The sequence below is a fragment of the Haemaphysalis longicornis genome, unplaced genomic scaffold (assembly GCF_048455015.1).
Source record: "Haemaphysalis longicornis isolate Haplotype H1 unplaced genomic scaffold, Haemaphysalis longicornis Haplotype H1 scaffold_1, whole genome shotgun sequence".
Taxonomy (NCBI): Eukaryota; Metazoa; Arthropoda; class Arachnida; order Ixodida; family Ixodidae; genus Haemaphysalis; species Haemaphysalis longicornis.
In genome coordinates, this window is record NW_027526203.1 from 484,436,255 (window position 1) to 484,455,800 (window position 19,546).

General features: G+C 48.2%; 1 protein-coding gene across 2 annotated transcripts in view; it reads left to right on the forward strand.

Moving 5' to 3' along the window:
• The first annotated feature begins 950 nt into the window (after positions 1–950).
• LOC144156356 (E3 ubiquitin-protein ligase KCMF1-like) overlaps positions 951–19,546 on the forward strand; it is a 48,940-nt gene continuing 30,344 nt past the window's right edge. The window contains exons 1-3 of one of the 2 annotated variants that reach the window (XM_077688360.1): positions 951–974; positions 8,073–8,240; positions 14,547–14,686. In XM_077688360.1, coding sequence (XP_077544486.1) covers positions 8,093–8,240; positions 14,547–14,686 — 288 coding nt within the window. In that variant the 5' untranslated portion in view covers positions 951–974; positions 8,073–8,092. Of the gene's footprint in view, positions 975–1,268; positions 1,495–8,072; positions 8,241–14,546; positions 14,687–19,546 lie in introns of those variants that run through there. The other variant, XM_077688359.1, reaches the window with a different exon arrangement.

The following is a 19,546-nucleotide window of genomic DNA, read 5'->3' on the forward strand; positions in this document are numbered from 1 at the left end:
ATGAAAAATAGCGCGGAAGGAAGACCGACAGCACGACCAATGCCTCCGCCAATGCCTCCGAGACATTGACGCGCGCAGACAAGATAGCTCTTGTCTAAGTTATGGGGCCCGTCTTCTTTTTGCGCTATTTTCATCATTCAGTATGCGTCCATGTTCCAAGCTCGCCCGCATGCGCACGAAAACTGCCTTTGCCGCGATATGGCAATAAAATACTGGGGGAAGTTACCAATGCACCTGGATCAATATCTATAGGCGCAGCGTTGTTAGTGAATGACTGCATCGAACAGACAGCCGTTCTAGGTCTGGACAATGAAAGGAGCTCGTCTGCTTAGGTGCTGAAAGACGCGAAAGAACCAGCGTAGCAACGAAGCCGTCTGCACGCAACACGTACAGCGCCAGTTTCAAATTACATCGTCCTTTTAGTCGTTTCTTCAATTGAGGAACTGCTTGCACCCGTTTTGCGTAGCATATTTACGGGCACAAATCAAATTTCCGCCTGCGATTTCGGAAGAAACGCAATGCCAGCCGGCGGCACTCCGTACTTCAGGTGGCAGCGTATCGGCGCTAGCGCTAGCTCCCCTCCTCCATTGTGGCGCCACCTAGGAGCTGTAATTGCTGTAATCGCTGATCTGTGCAGCTTCTCGCTTCCGCCCGTCACACTTCCCCTATGGTCCCTAGAAATATACTTCCCCTTCCAGACACCATACACAAACGACACACCTTCATTACAGTGACCTTCATCTTCTAGTACACTGTAGCGCAGCCCTTGGGTCCATTCGATTCAGCCTGCACCTCTTGTACCAGTTCGCAGCGGTGCCAAGCGGGTTCCGCCATCCTGAATAATCGGCGGAACCAGACCTGCACTGTTTTCGTCTGCTTCTGCACTCCCCTCGGCAGGGAGTGCAGACAAAGCATTGGCTCGCCCTGCACCCGTCGGCACCACCGGTGTATCTAACAGGTTCAGGTGCCGTGAGGTAACGAACGGCGAAGTGCTGGTTCAGCTCATAGAGTTTGTTGGTGCAGATGATCATGGAACGAATGGACCCATCGCCTTTCCCCATTGTGACCTAACGCGATTTGGAAGCCGCTACCACCGCTACGCTATTTCGTCATCTTGGCAAATATTTGCTGCCTCAATTACCTTACTTTACTATTTTACACGTTTTGTATACAGTTATAATGACTTTTTAGGTACAGTGCTTGACCAGACAAAGTACTTCGGCTTTTATCCTGTTTTAATGTTTCAACTGCTACTGTGACGTCATCGCACCCAGGAACGGAACGTCGTGTAGACGGCGTTCACCACCCTGGGGTCCTGGCGTACAACTTCGGGCAGAATGAGCAGTTTTTTTCGGGATATCTTTTAAAGGACAGCCACCGATGCTGGCCAGTTGAATGTATATTGTCACTGTGAGTTCGGAATTAGTCGTGCCGCCTCGTCTTACGGGCCCCGTTAACTTCTTTATTTTGTTTCTAGGATGTCTCGACATGAAGGTGAGTTAGCTAGGGTCACAAGGCTTAAACTACTCAGCATTTTCGTCGTACTTCAGTAAAGTTGATGTGCTAACATGTTGCGGTGCTCCCGCACGTACTGCTTGCATCGATCTTAGAGCGCATATGGTAACGCGACCGTAGGAGGCTTCAGGCCCCCTTGCACTGTTCTGTTGAGCCTAAGCCTCGCTTTTTCGTTGCTGTAGTTCGGTTGCCTGAAGTGTTTGGGCGCTTTCATGAGTTTTGCTGCGGTGCAGCTTTGTTTACTGCGTCCACTGAGCACCCATCCTTGCCGAAGTTATGGCCCGTAATGCTGCACTTAACGGACACCGTGCTGCTTTGCGCCCGTTTTGCATCCACCGTGATGCCGAGTTCCGGCTTAACAGTATGCGCGTTCTCTAGGTATTTGGATCTTTGTCGCCGGCATGCGGAATAGTGCATTGGAACGCCGGTTCCTGTTCGTCCCAGTGTGTGCCCCGTCGGTGCTACGGAACTCTCGATGTGCGCAACAACAAGGAGACATCTGCAGAATTTTAAGCGTTGTTTGTCAAAGTCATTTTGAAGCGGGAGAGCTTCAAAGGCACAACACGAGGCGTTCCAGGCCCTTCTGGAGACGGAAACTGTTTGTGCACTTTCGTGATGGAACTGAGTGGCTGTGCCGTTCCCTTTAGCTTGCTGATTGAATTGTTGGCTAACTTTGTGCGCAGCTTTTTTCTTTCTATTTGTGTGAGCGCGAAGCGGATGCTGGTAAAGATCTGATCATCTTTTTCTCATTGAAAATTGGGGCAACGCGTACGACTAAGCGTGCCGAGCTCACCGGGTTGCAACCGCGTACACGCGCCTGTAAAAGTGATAAACGCGTAAGATCTGTTGAGCAGGGAAGGCACACTTTCGAGTTTCGTTTGCGCATACCAGACTTGCTAGTTTCGTCTAAGCAGGGGTTAATGTTTCAATAGCCTTGTCTCTACTATCAATGGAGTGGCCGACACTGTTACCCCAAACAGTTGGTCAGTGGTATGTTTTGGTTTAACTTTGTTGGTTGTTTCAAAGTATCACAAGAGGCAGGAAAGGCGTAGCCAAAAATTGGGACAATTCAAAAAGCAAATAGACACAAAGCATGCTCTGTGTCTGTTTTCTTTTGTACCCACTTTCAAATATTTTTCCGCTTGTAGTTTTAAATATTTCAAGTAAGTAAAGACGCCACATTTGATGGCTCTGAAAAGAGTGGTGTACGCTCTGCGTGCCTTGCGAGGACAAAGTGACTGAGGCATTGAATGTGTATTCTCATCCTGGAGTGCACACGAGCACTATAAAGTGGCTGGGCTAGCCACTGACTGCACTGGGCACAGGGTACCTTGTCTGCACATTGTTGCAAAGTGCAGGCAGGGATCGTCGGGTGGATCTGGTGTGCGCCGTCACGGCCAGCTGCTGGAAGTGCAGGGGGAAAATCAAGGCTGGCCGATAGATGACTGCGCATGGGGGTCCCCTGTCGCTGCTCACGGAGGAGTTGGCTTAGGCCACTAGGCCGTGCCCTCAGCCTTTGCCCTGTGATAAGCACTTTGACACTACCCTATTCCGGCCACATTACTGGGGGCACTTCCTCGAGAGCAAGGGAGCGATGTGCAAAGGCATCTTTTATGGACACAAGGTTGGCTTTATTAAGCACAGGCCCACATGGATGCCTACTGTTGACAGTTCAGCGTACGAGTCTGAAATTATGGTTTGGACTAAGGATAGCACCCAAAAGTGCGCAAAGAAGTATCGTGCATCAGTGTTTCAGCTCCGATATTGTCCCTCTGCCCCCATGTTTTTTTACTTTGCCACATTTTAACAATGTCCCACCGTTCTGCAGCGGGATCAGGGGGAATGGCAGTTCGTAACATTTCTCTAAAACAATTGGAACTCTGAAGAAGGCCGACGAGACAAGCGCTTGACCTGCCGTTTTTCTGTCTTTTTTTTTTTTTTTTGCGCTCTATCTGGTGCCATCGCATTGTTTTAGCGAAAAGCTGTGCATGTAATGCATGAGGCCACATTTCTTATGCACTTTAGGTACATAGAACGATTCAAAATGATCTGAGCACGAGGCCGCGGGTTCGATTCCCGGCCGCGGCGGCCGCTTTTCTGATGGAGGCGAAAAGCAAAAACGCCCGTGTGTACGAGATTTCGGCGCACGATAAAGATCCCCAGGTGGTCAAAATTAATCCGGAGCCCTCCACTACGGCGCGCCTCATCGCCTGCGTTGCGTCGGCGCGTTAAACCCCACAATCAATCAATCAATCAATCAATCGATTCAAAATGATCTGAAGTCTTCACCAATGTTCACTTTATAGTCAAGGCTTTCCTTTGATGCCTTGATCCCTGTGTCCTCTTTTTTTTTTTTTAGGCGGTAAAAAGGAGCTGACTGTGATATAACGAAAACAGCAAGCTTGGTTTTTATTGTAGATAGTATGCTCTGCGGCAGCTTCTTATGCCAAATGGCCAAATCGTTGGCGGAAAAGCAGCAAGCCACTCTGGCAACGCTGTGCACCCGTTGCGCCGCCATTAGAAAGGAAGCGAAAAGGCTGCAAGCACAGAGTTTCTATGGGGTAGCTACCGCGTCGTGGGGCAACAGACTAGTGAAGCCGTGGGCGAAAACGTGCAACCGCAACGGCCTGCTTCCTTTCTAATGGCGTTCTCCACCAGTGTTAGCACCGCTGAATTCTCAGTGTTGTCCGCCTTTTTGCAAAGGGTCTATTAGGTGGAGATGAACTAAGAATTTCCGTATCTCAAATCAAGGCGACAGCGTGTGCTTAACTGTCTAGCATGTAGGCATTCGTTGCAGGCTCTTTTGCAGATCTAATGCATAGTTCTGGTTTTGGTGTGCTAAACATTTATGAATTGCCTATGGTGTGAGGTGGTTTGCCGTGCCCGAATGCGCAACTGGCTTCATACCAAGTTTCACTTTGCAGTTTGGTGCATAGTGATATCTCCAATTTTTTTTGCGTGTGTCTGTGTAAGGGCGGGAGGTGGGGATGGAGGGAGAGTGGTAGTAGTAAAATTCATTGGGTCTGAGTATTCAGCTCTCAGTGGTGCCCTTATTCCAGGGCCCCATTTGCTGCTGCGATCCATCTTGCTTGTCAATCAGTCCATGCTGGTGTTTTTTAGGGCCTTTTATGGTCCAAGCACTGCAAATACCATATAAGGCTTGTATGCAGTGAGCATGGGGGGGAAGCATGTCTATGTATGTCAAGCTCATGTGGCACAATCCACCCAAAAAAGATTTACTAAAACCTAAGCAAATCAAGTAAACTTGACATATCCCGAAGCCAGTGGTGTCTTTGCATGTCAGCAGTGCAGGTTACGGAAAGAGCATGGTCCCTTGCTGGGCCATGGTTCATGAATGGGGAAACCATTTCAGGACGTCAGCATTGGAAACTGCTGAAGCCCTGCAGGAATGCAAAACAGTTTGCAAAGAGAACTGCCAGCTTGTGTGCCCAGTGCTCATTCAGTGGCTTTTTTGCACAAAGTGGAATGTGTGGGAGAAAGCCGAATCCATGTGGGATGTGCGTAAAAGCAGTGCAAGATATTTCAGCTGGAGTAAAGTTATAGTGCAGAATAGTTCGGCCTGAAGATGTTGGATGAGCTGTCGTCCTTTTATGTTGCCATGCACAGACAGTGAGGTTGTGAAAAGGATCACTGGATTTAGTGAATTTGGTAAGTGAGGTTGCAAAACTCCCATGGGAAAAATTTGTGTACTTAATGCGGCTACTGACTCAATTGGTACCGAAAGTTTGAACTAGTGACAGCTGGTTAAATGGTGTACAAATGTGGCCATAGTTGTAAATTGTGTCTAACAGGTGCCTTTTTGGAAATGTAGGACAGCTTTATGGCTGTCGCTTCAGGCATGGTGGTTTTGCCTATTTCTACACATGTGGTGCCTTGGACTCGGTTTGTATTAACGGCAGATGCAGGCAGTTGTGAGGTAGAAGGAAACGCGTTATTGGGCAAGTTGGTGCATACTTGTGAGTGCTTGTCGTGTTGCGATTCTGTTGAGAACTTAAAAATGGGGCAGGGAATTTGATGCTTTTTCACTAGAGCAGGTTTTCGGCCTCGGCTGAGTTTCTGTGTCAAGTACAAAAATTCCTCAATTGTCAAAGGTGCAGAAATGCATGCTTGAGCTTCATGGAGAAGCCTACGCGAGTGATATTTTAATGGAACACTGATCACAACCAGCAAGTTGTTTTCCAACGAAAGGGTGAACTTCCCACAGCCATTTCAGTGCTGATTCGGGGCCAAGAGATGCCCTAATTGCTGTCAAACAACGCATTTTCCTTTCTGTCGCAGCGATGCCATGATGCAAACAGCGTCATGATAAAGCAAGCAAGGCAGTATATGGTGTATGGATAGCAGTATAGGAGCAACCGAATACCATGTACTGAGTGGTTTCATGCTTTCCTGACTCCTACGTCCTCGGCTGCTCCGAACCACTGAGCAAAACGTTTCTTCATAGGACCCGGAATCAGTATGCGTTGTCGGAAGAAGAAAGTGTTCTTTTTAGGCCGCATGAATGTTGACGTATTGGCGTTGAACCAACTGCTCTTGTGTAGCTTGCTCCCACACACCACCTCATATGGGGGAACTGCCCCAAGTGTGAACAAGTAGTGACATCCAGCGGCAGCTGGGGAAGACATTGCTTACGCTAGACATTGCATACACTTGAAAATGCTGGCCTTAGCCAAAATAAGCGTTCTCGTGTTTTTTCTTCACGCAGCAAAGGCACGCAGATGGTTGTAATAAACGTGGCTGTGCCCACAGCACTGTACAAGGGTCGCACAGTTATCTGGCCGAGTATTTATTTATTTATTTATTTACAGATACCTCAAAGACCCCCATTTGGAGTCCTTGAGGTATCTGAGTACCTGAGGTATCGAGGGGTCTTTGAGGTATGAAAGGTGGCTACGCACAGAAGATTACAAAGCAACAAAAAAAGCACCAAGACAAGTGGTTTCAAGTACACTATATTCAGAAGCAAACAAATGCGTGAAACAAGTGTAAATGATCCCATAAACAACATTAAAACACCTAAACAAAAGTTCCTCGACGGCAGCTTTGAGCTGTGCCGGACGTGTACGAGCAGTGGCGCTTCCTCGGAGACTGGTGCAGTTGGTGGCTGTCAGGACGGGAAATGAATGAAGATAGGTACTCACTCAGTCTTGTCACTGTATGTCGTGTTTTAAGACTGGGAAATTTAGCTTTAGATTTTAGATGAGTTGCGCTTGTGTGGTATGAATGATCGGAAAAGAGTAACCTGGCCACACAGTTCTGGACTGGTTTGAGGAGGGTATATAAGTGTATTTGGGGTGAGTCCCAGACTGCGCATGCAAATTCCAGCTTAGGTTGAACAAGCGTTTCGTAGGCTAGCAATTCGATGGTTGATGGAGCCAGGTTCGGGTTAGGTCGTAGATAGCCGAGCATACGATTTGCATCGTTGCTAATGTGGGATGACCGTGTAAGGTCGTGAGCAATGTGAATACCGAGGTATTTAGTGGATGGAATAGTTGTACGTGCAATAAGACTGACTCCTATGGAATTGCATGACAGACGTTTTGTTAGCATCACAAACCATGAGCCATTTTTTACACCTTTTATTTACCTTCCGTAGATCTTGCTGGAGTGCTAAGTTATTGGTGTGGTCAGCAATGGGGCAATAAATTGCACAAAACCAACACAAACTTTTTAGCGTTTTGGGTCGCTGTGGGGTCCTATCGGCTGTGCTCCCATAATATTTTTTTCTAGCTTTCTTTTTGTTCTTCGATGTTCAAACATGACCCTGCAGAAACTTCCAGTGAAGTTTTTATAAAAAGTGTATTGTTAAAATGTTTGTCACAATTTCAACCTCGGGGTGGCGACGCCTGCCTTCACGTTTTCACTATTCTGTACCTTATTTTAGAAAAGCTATGCGTAAGAGTGGTATATGTGTTCTCGGTGGGCTAATCTACCGGTCTAGTGCTACTTGTATTTTGTCTTTGGTGGCCCTTTAAGTGTTGAAGTTGCAAACCTTTGGCAGTGCGATGTTCTGAAAGGGGTGTCCACTCTAGTAGCAGTGACCAGAAGCAGTAAATTTGTATTCACATCTACATTCTGGCTTTTGCAACCTTGTTTTGCTGAAATGAGATAAACTGATGTTCGTAAAATGCTGATGTATATTATATGGATGTACTTTTCAGCACTAACGTTCAGCTTTTTGAATTTGTACAGGGGTGCAGCGTACAGGTGCCGTCAAAAGTAATTGGAACACAGTCAATTAAATTTACAGGATTTTCTTCTTCCAGAAACTGCCTTTCTGCATTGGTGTGCGTTTGAAGGAGTCCTCCCTAATAGAAAAAGCTACCTGTGAATTGGTAATGGCTGTCATAAAGCCAGTAAGACAAATATTTTGTGGTATTCAGAAATCCTTGTTCCAATCACTTATGACTACACCTGTACATCTTTGTCACAGTATTGATGGCGAGCAGAAAGAATTGTGCCCTGTTATGTCCCCAAATGAATAGTTATTTTTTTAGTGCAATGACATGAAGCTTTGTATTTTTTTATCTGTGCAGGAGTGAGCTGCGATTCTTGTATGAAAGCAAACTTCCGAGGCAAGCGCTACAAGTGTCTAATCTGTTACGACTACGACCTGTGTGGCACGTGTTACGAGGCCGGAGCGACCAACACGAGGCATACGCCCGATCACGCCATGCAGTGTATTTTGACTCGCTCAGACTTTGGTGGGTGCACTTCACTTCGGCTTTCGCCTGCCCTCGAAGATTTGCCTCTGGTGCTTTGTCTCCGCTACTCGTGGAGTGCCTTCAAAGTGCTAGCCAATAGGCAACTGCGAAGTAGAACCGCTTGCGCAAAAATTCCCCCCTGGGCCATTGGCTGTTGCCATCTGCCGCCAGGTGCTTGCTTCATGGGAGCGCACGGGTTAGGTGGTGCGCGATTACCCTCTGCACTTTTGTGGTGCTGTTGTGCAACTATTTGGTAACTCGCATGACAAAGGTCGAAGTCTGCTATTTGTATGCTCACTGCTGTCTGATGTAGCTCTCTGCTCTGGTGTACCACAGCCTTAGAAAATGCCCACATTTCTGCTTCATTGTTAAAACAGGAAGTACAAACAATTCTCGCAAATGAACAGTTACTCATAAGTAGGGACGGGAACTTCAGGCATGGAAAGTCGAGTTTTCAGGCACTTGTAACAGGCACAGAAAATTGTCATTTAGGTTTATATAGGCGTGAAATGCTGTCGTTTAGGCCCATGTATGCTTAATATTTACTTTAGCAGTGTGTTCCAGGTCAAATTGTCAACTTCCAATTAACACAGCTGACAAATCCTGTGCTTCGTTATTATTATTATTATTTTTTTCATAAGTATAGGCAGGCAAGTATCGCTATTTCAACAGATTTGCATGAAGTATAGGGTGATTTGACACTGTGAGAAAGTCTATGAAGACAATGACAAACCAGGACCATTTCAGGGTTCTCAGGCTTAAACTTGTGCCTTTTTTCAGTCATAACTTGTTCTACGTTCAGTTTGTTCAAAAGAATCTTCAGCGTCCACTGAAGTTGGCACAGCGTTCCTGCACTTCGGATTGCTCAGTGATCTAATTTCCTCCGAGTCTTTGAAATGCTTCCTGCTCATAGCCTTTAAAGTTCTTTCGGCACGGCAAATGTGGTAATTTTGTGCAAGACAAAATTAAGGGTTGCGAGAGCTGTGTCGTCAATCGGTCCATTGGGGATGGTGGCGACCATTTCCTGAACCTCGTAAATGAGCTTCAGAGCCAGAGTGGGGCCCTAGTTTCAAGTTTATGGATGCTTTCTCCTCAGAATGTAAAGTGCCCACAGTGCTAGCCACGTTCAAATGTATGCCGTGGTGTGCAACAAGTGCACACTGGTGCACTTGTTGGCTGCAAGGCTGCTAATAGCAGCGTTAAAGGAGCCATGAAGAGAAAATACAACTTCGTTTAATTTTAAAGAACTAGAATTCAGTATCTCACTCAGCTCCATTAGAGCCACAAAAGATGTATTTTCAACGAGAAAAAAGCAAGAAGTATTTAAAAACATTCAAATTTTGTGCCACAGTGACGTGTTATGAGCAAGAATGACGTCATATGGGCCAACAATAAAACATAATTTTCAGTGCGTCAACTGCACGTTAGCAATCAAGTGATGCGGGCAAATGGAACTAGTGGGCCCATTACAGACGTCCAGTCATGTGTTGTCGCGACAGGTCAGTTAGGCGGCTGCCAATCGCACAAACAAGGTTCCGTAACGTCATAGAAAAGTTGCGGGAAATTGGCTAGCGGGTCGCGACTGCTTCACACATTTTCTTTAATATCTCCGTTATTTGTCCAAAGATTGCGATGATATTGGTATCACTGTTATCGGGACTAAGCAGTCTTTCTAATAAACCCAACTTGTATTTTGTCTTCATGGCTCCTTTAATGCCAGGGCATATTTGTTGGAGCAGTTCATTGCTCTAGGCCGAGTTCCTCGCAAGGGTAACAACAGGCTTTGGCAGAAGTGGCACATCCGGTAGCTGCTCCTTGAAGCCAGGTAGCTGCGCCTTGCCTGGCCCCATTAGCTTGTTGACAGAACTGAGAGACTTTCTCTGCTCTTTGCAAACAGCCCTATAAATCCCATGGCACAGTGAAGAAGCCATCCAGCAATGCTGTAGGCAATGAGGCCATTTGGTAGCTATACACTATGTACCACATATGAACAACTTGAAACAGCACTTTGCAGCTAACCCTTGTAACCAAGCTGCAGTCCTTGAAAGTGAGCCGAAATGGCAGATGGCGGCAGTGGTGCACAGACTACTTGCGAGGGGGCTTTGTCACCCCGTTCTTTCTCTGTGCCCCCCCGTTCTATCTGGGTGCTGCACGTGCTGCGTCTGGAAGCTTTTGTTTCAAATGGTGAAGGCTGCCTTGCAGTGAATATGGCCATGGTGAAGTAGTCTATGTATGGTTTCTGATTCTCTCTCGTACTGCATGCCATCAGTTGACGTACTCTGCAAGAAAACAAAATGAACCTTGAATGGCATTGCTGACGAATAAATAAAACTTGCCATCAAGTCACCATATTTTGTCTGTGGTAGAAGTTAAAGCAAGAAAAGGAAAAAGAGCATGGCTGCTGAGTGACGAAGCTGTAATGAGCTTTGTGTGAGCACACACCGTGGATAAGCTTGTGCCGCCTGATGCTACCTGGGTTCTGCAACCTGTTGGCTGTCAAAACAGATGCAAATGAATAGTTGACAGCTTGTCGCTGATATTGTGGCTAGGCTGCTTACTGAACGCAGACCTTTGTCTAAAGGGAGGGAGATTGTGCGCTATGCCAGATTCGCCCGGGGGTGGGGGAAGCTGATGGATGGTGGCGTAGCTGAAGCCGGTACTGGTACTTGGCAATGCCTGCGCCAGAGTCCTTCAATGCTTTTCTGGTCACGAAACTCCGGCGGAAGTTTCATTCAGGGACAAAAGCTGCCGCTAGGATAGTTCCTGTTAACGTGAAGGCTTCGCCGGCGGGCGACGACGCTTGCGGGCCGGCTGTTTCTCCGTCGGCAACGCGCCTACTTTCATCTCCTCTTCGTTTCCACCTGTAAAAACGCGAGCGAAGTGTGCATGTTTTTGAGTCAGTTGTTGTCGCATAGCTCAGCTGTGAAGTTGAGGCAAGACCACGGGTGTTACTGAGGCGTGTATGTTGCAGTGTTCGTTCGTTGATTGCTTGAGGGGTTTAACTCTTTCGGGACCGCCGGAAAAAGTGATGAAAAAGGGAGGTCTCGGTAAAAAATTTTTATTACATGAAGCAAAGATACCATCCTGCTTTAGCATATACCAAAATGCAGCTAATTATATGTTCTTTGACATACAATACCGTGTTTTACTTCAACACTGACGATAGCACCATGAAAAAATCAGAAAGTAAGAACTTCGCAAAAAAACTACTGAAAAAGATAGAAAAAAGCGTAAATCTAAGAATAATTAAAAAGAATAAAATTATTTCAGGATATACAAAATCTAACACAATGCTTTGGTTATTCATCACGAAAGTTTGATGCGGCTAGGTGTAACTGGTGTTTTGTTTTGTGTGTGATTTCTTTGGCACTAGGGCCATGGCTACGTCGTCGCCCAGGTACACGCCGGGCTCTCGGCTCGGCGAAAACTTGATCCGTTTCTGCGCTGGTGGCAGGACATCACCACAATAGGTAGTTAACACCCTAGCTAACAGACATAAACTAGCCAGAACATATTTCGAGCGCACATACCTACTCCAGAGCCAATTGAAACCGAAACCAACACCCACCTTTGAGCGCGATTCATGTTCCAGGCTGATCGACACCCGAATCCTCACTTGAGCTGAAATGCGATCTCTAAAGTCGCATTTCGACTCTTCACTGCCACTCTCATCGTCAAAATCCACAGTAGAAGGCGAAGATATGCGAGACGAGACGACGCGGATCTCTTATCGCACTCGCGCGTGAGTATGTTTACATTCGGAACCACCGCCCGTCAGAATAAAATATCTGATGCGTTGCCGCCTGGCGATAAAAAAAGAAACTTCACAAAAGAGAAAACTATAGTTATCAAACTATCTCCTAGATGTCGCTAGGTGTTCCATCGAGCGAAAATTTTTATTCTGCAGGCTCGCGAAACCATCGATCATATGTGACCGATGGCCTATAGGAGCGGTCCCGAAAGAGTTAACGCGCCGACGCAACGTAGGCGATGAGGCGCGCCGTAGTGGAGGGCTCCGGAATAATTTTGACCACCTGGGGATCTTTATCGAGCGCCGAAGTCTCGTACACACGGGCGTTTTTGCTTTTCGCCTCCATCAGAAAAGCGGCCGCCGCGGCCGGGAATCGAACCCGCAACCTCGTGCTCAGCAGCGCAACGCCTTAGCCACTGAGGCAGTGTTCGTTCGTTGCGGCAGGAACCGCAACGTTCTCGCTATGAGAAGGCGGACATCTGACGTTTTCAATTTTTGACTAGCCTTTGCAGCCGCCTGCATGATTTGAGTTAACTAGCGCCAGAATTAAATTGTATTCAGCTCAGGGCGACATGCCGCACTGAGCAAATAGGTGTGCAAACATACACATACAGCACGTTGGTTAGCGCTGTGTTTGCGCTATTTTATAGCGCCCTAAGAATGTAAAAAAATATTCGAGATTCGGAAAGTTAGCGTGAACAGCAGGAAAAAAAAAAAAACGCTCACAAAATGGAAGCAGCATAATGGGCGCGCGGAGGGGCCAGGGTAGGAGTAAATTCTACAGCCTTGAGCGACCGCGGCTGTCCTCATAGGCATAGGGTGTCGACAGATAAAAACTCGCCCGCTCAGTGCCTGTCACACCCCTCCCACCCAAACGGCAAGTTAAAAAACATTCATTGATGATCAGGTTTAACGTGCCGACGCTACACCGGCAATGGGGCGCGCGCCGTAGTGTAGCGCTCCGGATTAATTTTAACCACTCAGGTATCTTAAACTTGCGCCGAAATCTCGAACACACAAGCGTTTTCTCTTTTCGCCTCCATCAGAAAAGCGGCTGGGAACCCGCGTCCTTGGGCTTATCAGCACAACGCCTTAGCCCCTGGGCAAGCGCGGCGGTCAAGTTCAAAAAAAATATATATGCAGGCAAAGATAGCCATGCTCCACTTTCCAAATTCAAAATGTCTGATTGGATAACAAAAATCACAGTAGCTGCAGTCCCATCGTTGTTCAGCGCCTTAACGTGACGACATTTTGCAACCCGCCGCGGTGGCTCAGTGGCTAAGGCGTTGCGCTGCTGAGCACGAGGTCGCGGGTTCGATTCCTGGCCGCGGCGGCCGCTTTTCTGATGGAGGCGAAAAGCAAAAACGCCCGTGTGTTCGAGATTTCGGCGCACGTTAAAGATCCCCAGGTGGTCAAAATTAATCCGGAGCCCTCCACTACGGCGCGCCTCATCGCCTGCGTTGCGTCGGCGCGTTAAACCCTTCAATCAATCAATCACGACATTTTGCAGACGGATTTTCTAGTTGTGAGCGCGACCGTGGCTTGGGCTTCGTAAAATACGCCGGCAGGTTTTCAAATATCTGGGGTATGGCATCGACGCGGAGCTTGAGCTTCTCGCGCTGCAGGAGCACAGATTGCCCACTTATTTTGAACTCATCGGCTCGAATAATGCCCGTAGGGTCGAAATGTTTCTCGCACACACGAACGGCCTTCGACTCGAAGCTGAAAGCGTCCGTCTCCTGTCGTGGAATGGCTCGCTTCCACCTGTCGCGTTGTTCGCGGTCGCTTGGGAGGCAGAACAGCGAAGTCTTTTCCGTTGTACTCCGATAGCCAGAGCGGCAACCAGGTGCACAGCACGTCAGAGGCATGGTAGTTCACATAGTTTGCCCTTCGTGATGAGTGTAGACAGCTATATCACACAACAAACACCAGTAAGCTCGCGCTCCAACGCACTGCAAATGGGGCCGCCGCCGTCCAAGCCGCCTTCACCGGACTCGTAGCGCCACCGCGCGGGAGCTTTGGTCCCCATATGAAGCTCTCCCATAGCGTTACGGAGAAGTTTCGTGACCAGGAAAGCATTGAAGGACTCTGCCTGCGCTTTCAAGAAAGGGGACAGAAGCTTGCAGACGTGCAAAGAAGCATAAAGGGCCCTCTTCTCCAACAGTGCATGCTTTGGTGTCGTTGTTGTGCCCTTGGTGCTAGAAAAAAGCGTTTGGACGAGGTGCTGGTAATTTGTCTGGCATCCGGCTGAATAGGTATTTAAAATAGGTTCCCCATTAGTTGCTTCTCTGACAGTGGTAATAATTTTAAAGCCCTTGTGGGGCAGAAGTCCCAATCGTCGCACTGCACTGCAACCATTCAGGTGGTGGAGACGAGATGATTTCCCATTTCTAATGCACATGCTGTAGCAGACTGCACTGATACATCGAGTGTGTGCACCTGGTGCAGTGGTGTGCAGATGAAAGGACTAGCCACCAGCGGCACAGTTGTGCTTTTTCTGCGCCACTGTGTCCCCCCTACGGCACAGCAGGGCTCTTTGCTGCCCCTCCTTGCAGACCTGTACTACGGCGGGGAGGCTGTGTCGGTGGAGCAGCCCCAGTCGTTCACCTGCCCCATTTGCGGGAAGATGGGCTTCACGGAGCTCACCCTTCAAGAGCACGTTACAGCGGAGCACACGGACGCCTCGTCCGAAGTGGTAAGCGCAGTGGCCAGGGGCTTGTGCTCTGGAGTTGTTCCGATGGGGGCCATCTAGAAACCCCGTGTCTACATTTTGGCGCACGGTAAACGTCCCCTGCATGGTGGTCAAAATTAATCCCGATTCCTCCACTATGGCGCACCTCATGGTCCGGGTGTAGCTTCGGTGCAAAAAACAAAATCCCCAGGTTAAATGACTAAAGGTGGGGCTTAGATTTCACCATGTCCTTTTGGTCTCTAGTTTTGCAACAAGGACTGCCGGTGTCTTGAGTGGTGTGCACTGTCTAATGAGAAGTTTGCTCATGCACTCACGGTTAGTTTGCTTTTGTAACTGTATAACTATGGGGCTTAGGCACATACAAAGTGGCACCTTATTCGTGAGATGTTGAAGTCAACATTTATGGTACAATAAAAAACAGGTTACTCCCAGAACCTGGTTATCAAGAAAGGTTCAGTTGGGGTCATACCTTTGTGTTAAACACAGGCTTGATCGTCTGCTGTAGGGGTGCACTGGCCCACTGAGGGTGGGAGAGTCTTCCGAGTCATGCGCACATCATCCCGCACCTTGGGAGGCGCAGTGGCATGTCACTCTGCAGTGTGCACCTCGACCTGTGTGCCTCTCAACGTGGTGTAAAGTGGCATTGAGGTGCAGCGGAGGGCCTGGAGCAGTCTTTTTCCTGGAGAACCTACATACTGGGGGCCGAAAGTGAGATTCGTACCAAGACTGCAAATGTCTGAGAAAGATGATGGTCCTCTCTCTTGTGCATGCTCTCCCCCGATAGACGCAGTGGAGGCTTGCTGAGGCCACTTCAGTTTTTCTGCCTGCCACTGCTCGCCCTATCTGCTGGAACCTTGTGTTACTTTCGAGCGTGGAAGGGGTAGTTTGAGCTCAAACTTTGGGGTATTTTGAGATCAAAACATTTTTTTCGTGGTGTATTTTTTTTTATTTGCTATAAAAAATTAAGCAGCCGTGTATTTTTAATTAAAAGAACTATGCAGATATCACTTTTGTATTAATATCTTGCTTCAAAATGCTTGATGCCTTTTTTTTTTTTTTGCTGACCAACGTTGACAGGTATGAGCATTGCCACCAGATTTAGTACCAGTTCGGAAGTTTGGCTAATGTTCAAGATTTCTTTTAACTTTTTGCTGGCTGGCTGAATTGAAAGACAGACACAGACATGCAGAGCCAAAATTTCACGTTTAAGTGGCCCAAGAAAGACCTTTAAAAACCCCTCAAAACTCCCTCGAGTGATTTTTGGGTCAGGTGTGTACACCACCACAGCGGAGCATGAACGCCGCGCAAGGAGTCGGTGAAAAATGTAGGGACTAAGTGACGTACCTACGTAGCGTGCATTACATTCTGTGATAAAATGCTTGACTGTCCCGACTTTCTCACTCAGTTTGCTTCTATGTTTCTAAAAGACCACTGGTGCACCACAACATATGTTTTGTCGATGCTGTGTGAGATAAGTGTTCAGCATTCTCTCTCATTTGTGTTTGTCGTGCAAAAACTAAAGCAGGCCTTTTCTGAAGATGCATTGATTTACCACTTCCATTGGTGTTTGAACTCCGTGCCTAAAGTGTTTTGCCGAGGTCGAAATTTAACTCTTGGCTGCCTGGGTTCAATTGCTGGCATGATGGTCATGATAGTTGAGATTGACTTGGAACCCCCTGCTAACTTTCATTAGGCCCAGTGTTTTTTTAGTTTGTGCAACCAGAGATTTTAATGTTGTCTAAATTTCGGTTGAAATTTTTTGTTTTCTTGGAGCGGGTGGAAACTGCTATTCCTGGAGCAAGTTTCTGAGAGCCTCCCCGCATGGGGCACCTTGTGTATTTAAGGTGAGGGTAGTGGCGACACTGTGAACCCTGAGGTGAAGGGTAGAAGCCTCGAACGGTGGCCCGTCATAGCCTTGGTCAAGCTCCGGCTGATGGGCTCCCTGTCTGTCTACCAGGCAAGGGGCTCCGGGACCTCACTGGCCATCAGGGTAAATTCGGTGAAGAAAATACCCCAGTCCCCTGCTGCATACTATGTTGCATGGAAAATTCAAATCCTCCCCCCCCCCCCTAGAAAACTGATCGGTCCCTGAAAAGAGCCGCACCGATGTCTCATTTTCACCCCTTGCAACTATCGCCTTCCCAAAACCTGATAACGACCCCCGTTTCTTCATCATGGAATCCGTTCAAAAATAGAAGCGTGTTGCCCCACTGTCCATTTTCTAAATCTCAAAGTTCCTAGAGAGCTTTATCGGGGAGTCGTATAAAGCCAAGAAACAAAAGAACTGGAGAATTGCTGTTGGAAGTCGCCACCCAGCAGCATGCCACAAAACTCCTGAGCCGTACCCGAATTGCTGATCTTGACATCAAGGTTATGCCCCACCGCAGCCTTAACAGCTCTCAGGGTGTGATCTCCGATCCTGATCTTAATGAACAAAACCAAATCCGATCTGCTCGATGACTGTCGAGGTCAAGGCGTAACAGCAGTGAGGCACATAACCATATGCAGAGAAAACAAATACCTCATCTTAACCTTTGACCAGTCAACACTTTCCCAATTCATTAATGCAGGTTCATTTGATGTCCGGTTCGGCCTTGCATCCCTAACCCGTGGTAATGTTTTCAGTGCCAGCGCTTCGGCTGTGGCCGACGTACACGCGCAGGGTGCGCCCAACATGACCCCCCATCTGAAAACTGCAATTCACAGAGCTCCACCTACACCACCTGTCAGGGTCCCCACTGAGCATACTCATGGACATGTGAGAAATCTAAATTGGAGAAACAAATCGTGTAAAAGTTACTGAGAATAGAAGGTTATAGCAGAGCGGAGAACCGATCCCGATACGGTGCCCGGTAGGCGATCGGCGCTACCGCACGTGCGCAGAGGTGTAAAAACTGGTTGTGCGCGTGTGCAGCTGTACCAGGTACCGTACCGGGACCGGTTTTCCGCTCTGCTATAACTCTCTAATACACCTTCCCAGAGGTGTGCTCTTTCCCCCTGACAAAATACGCTGGCACAGCTCAACGTTTATAGAACCAAGGTCAGTTTTAAAACTCTCCGCCTCCGCCATACCAGCAATACGGCGCCAGAGCGACCCACAGCGCCAGGTGGCGTCGCCGTCGCAACCGGCTCCCTTCAGCCGCTGGGGAAGCACGAGCGAAAGCAGCGCGGGCCGCATCTGTACTGCCGTTGCGAGCTTAATCGCGAAATATGCCGATCACCGTGTTTATAACCTTTTATTTACGCTTGTAAGTGGTAAGTCTAGCCACATGTCACCGGAGCTACGGCGCTCAATCGGCGACAACCATTGCGCAGTAGCCGCTTGCATTTCAAAGGCCGCGCGGCTTTGTGGCTGCACTTCCGCGTTCGTTTAGAGCATCGTCTGCCATTTCACATTACATAATTTACGTTTCTTGTTGAGGCGGCTGCATATTCTAACCCTCTAGGCAGGAAATGTGGCTGGTGCGTTATGCAGAGACATTAGTGAAGGCTGGCAAACATTGTCATCATTTCGTTAAAAATGCTTATCGGTTGAATAAAAGAACCAGAAAGTGGGTATTTTTTTAGTTTCAAGGTAAGGAGATATTTTCACGGGATATCCCTCTTGGCGAAAAGAATAGGCTGTCAAGTATCAGCTTCGCGTGGTGATGGGGCCGAGAAGGGAATCAAGACGAAGACGACGATCGCAGTGCGCCCGGCACAAACCGTATATCTGTGTCTCCGCTGCAGTGCCTAGTAGCTCTGTAAATAGTGCAAATACCGCTATTATAATCTCGTCTACTTCGTGCCGGTAAATGAGATTATAGTAACTGTATTTACGCTATTGACAGAGCTTCTAGGCACTGCAACGGAGACAGCAGCTGACCGAAATAGTTACTTGTTCCCCGATTGAAACACTTTTAAACGAAAAGAAGCTATCCCTCTATTTTCTGAAGAACAACAACAAAAAGCCAACATGACTTCTATTGTAATCTCTGCCAACATTCTTTCGCCAGCTCGCCAATTGAAAACGAACTCCTTCCATGTCTCTCAAAGACGGTTTACTGCTCGCTGCCAGCACGTCTAAATTTGCAGCACTTTCTTCGGCTGCACCGTTAGCGCTTGTTTTGGCTTTCTGTGCAGACGAGGTCTGTGCAACAATTTGCATGTTTCGGCGTGGAAATTTCTTTCTATTTTCCGGTGGCTTGGATAGGTAAGGAAGCAGGTTTGGAAATATTTTTGGGACTGCTCCTTCCACGAGGCTCCACTTTCCTCACTCAGTTTCTACTTTTTCACTGTTAATGAAGTGGGTGTAGCTCGCTATGTCCTCAGGGTAAAAATTCACGCCACACGTGCGATGTGGCTGAGAGGTTTCGGTCGAGACACGCATTGCCACGGTACCATATATCTACACGAAGGCCGAAGTAACTTGAAGTGCGAGAAAAGCGCCTTTGGGTTTGGTTTCCCCTGTAGCCACCCGCGCAACCGGGGACACAACACGCCGGCATGGTGCTCACCTAACCATCTACAACTGGAGTGCGCACGCACGCACGCACGCGCACGCAAGCACGCACGCGCGGAGACGCCAGCCGCACAACGGCAGGTGTATCCCTCAGAACGTGCTGACCTCAGCTGCCTCCTCAGCCACCCGGTGCTCCGCGCGGGAGCCGGGTGCGACTGCAGCGCCATCAATGCGGCTTGGTGCGGCGGCGCCGGGAAACACTTCGAAGTTTTACAACTGACCTTGGTTCTATAAACGTTGGGCACAGCTCACCGCGGGGTGGAGCAGTGTCTGGTTTTGGTGGCGACCCAGGTCATTGGGAGTGATTTGGTCCCGCCACCCATTAGGCTGCCTCTGGCAGCCACACCAGGGTAAGCCCTCGG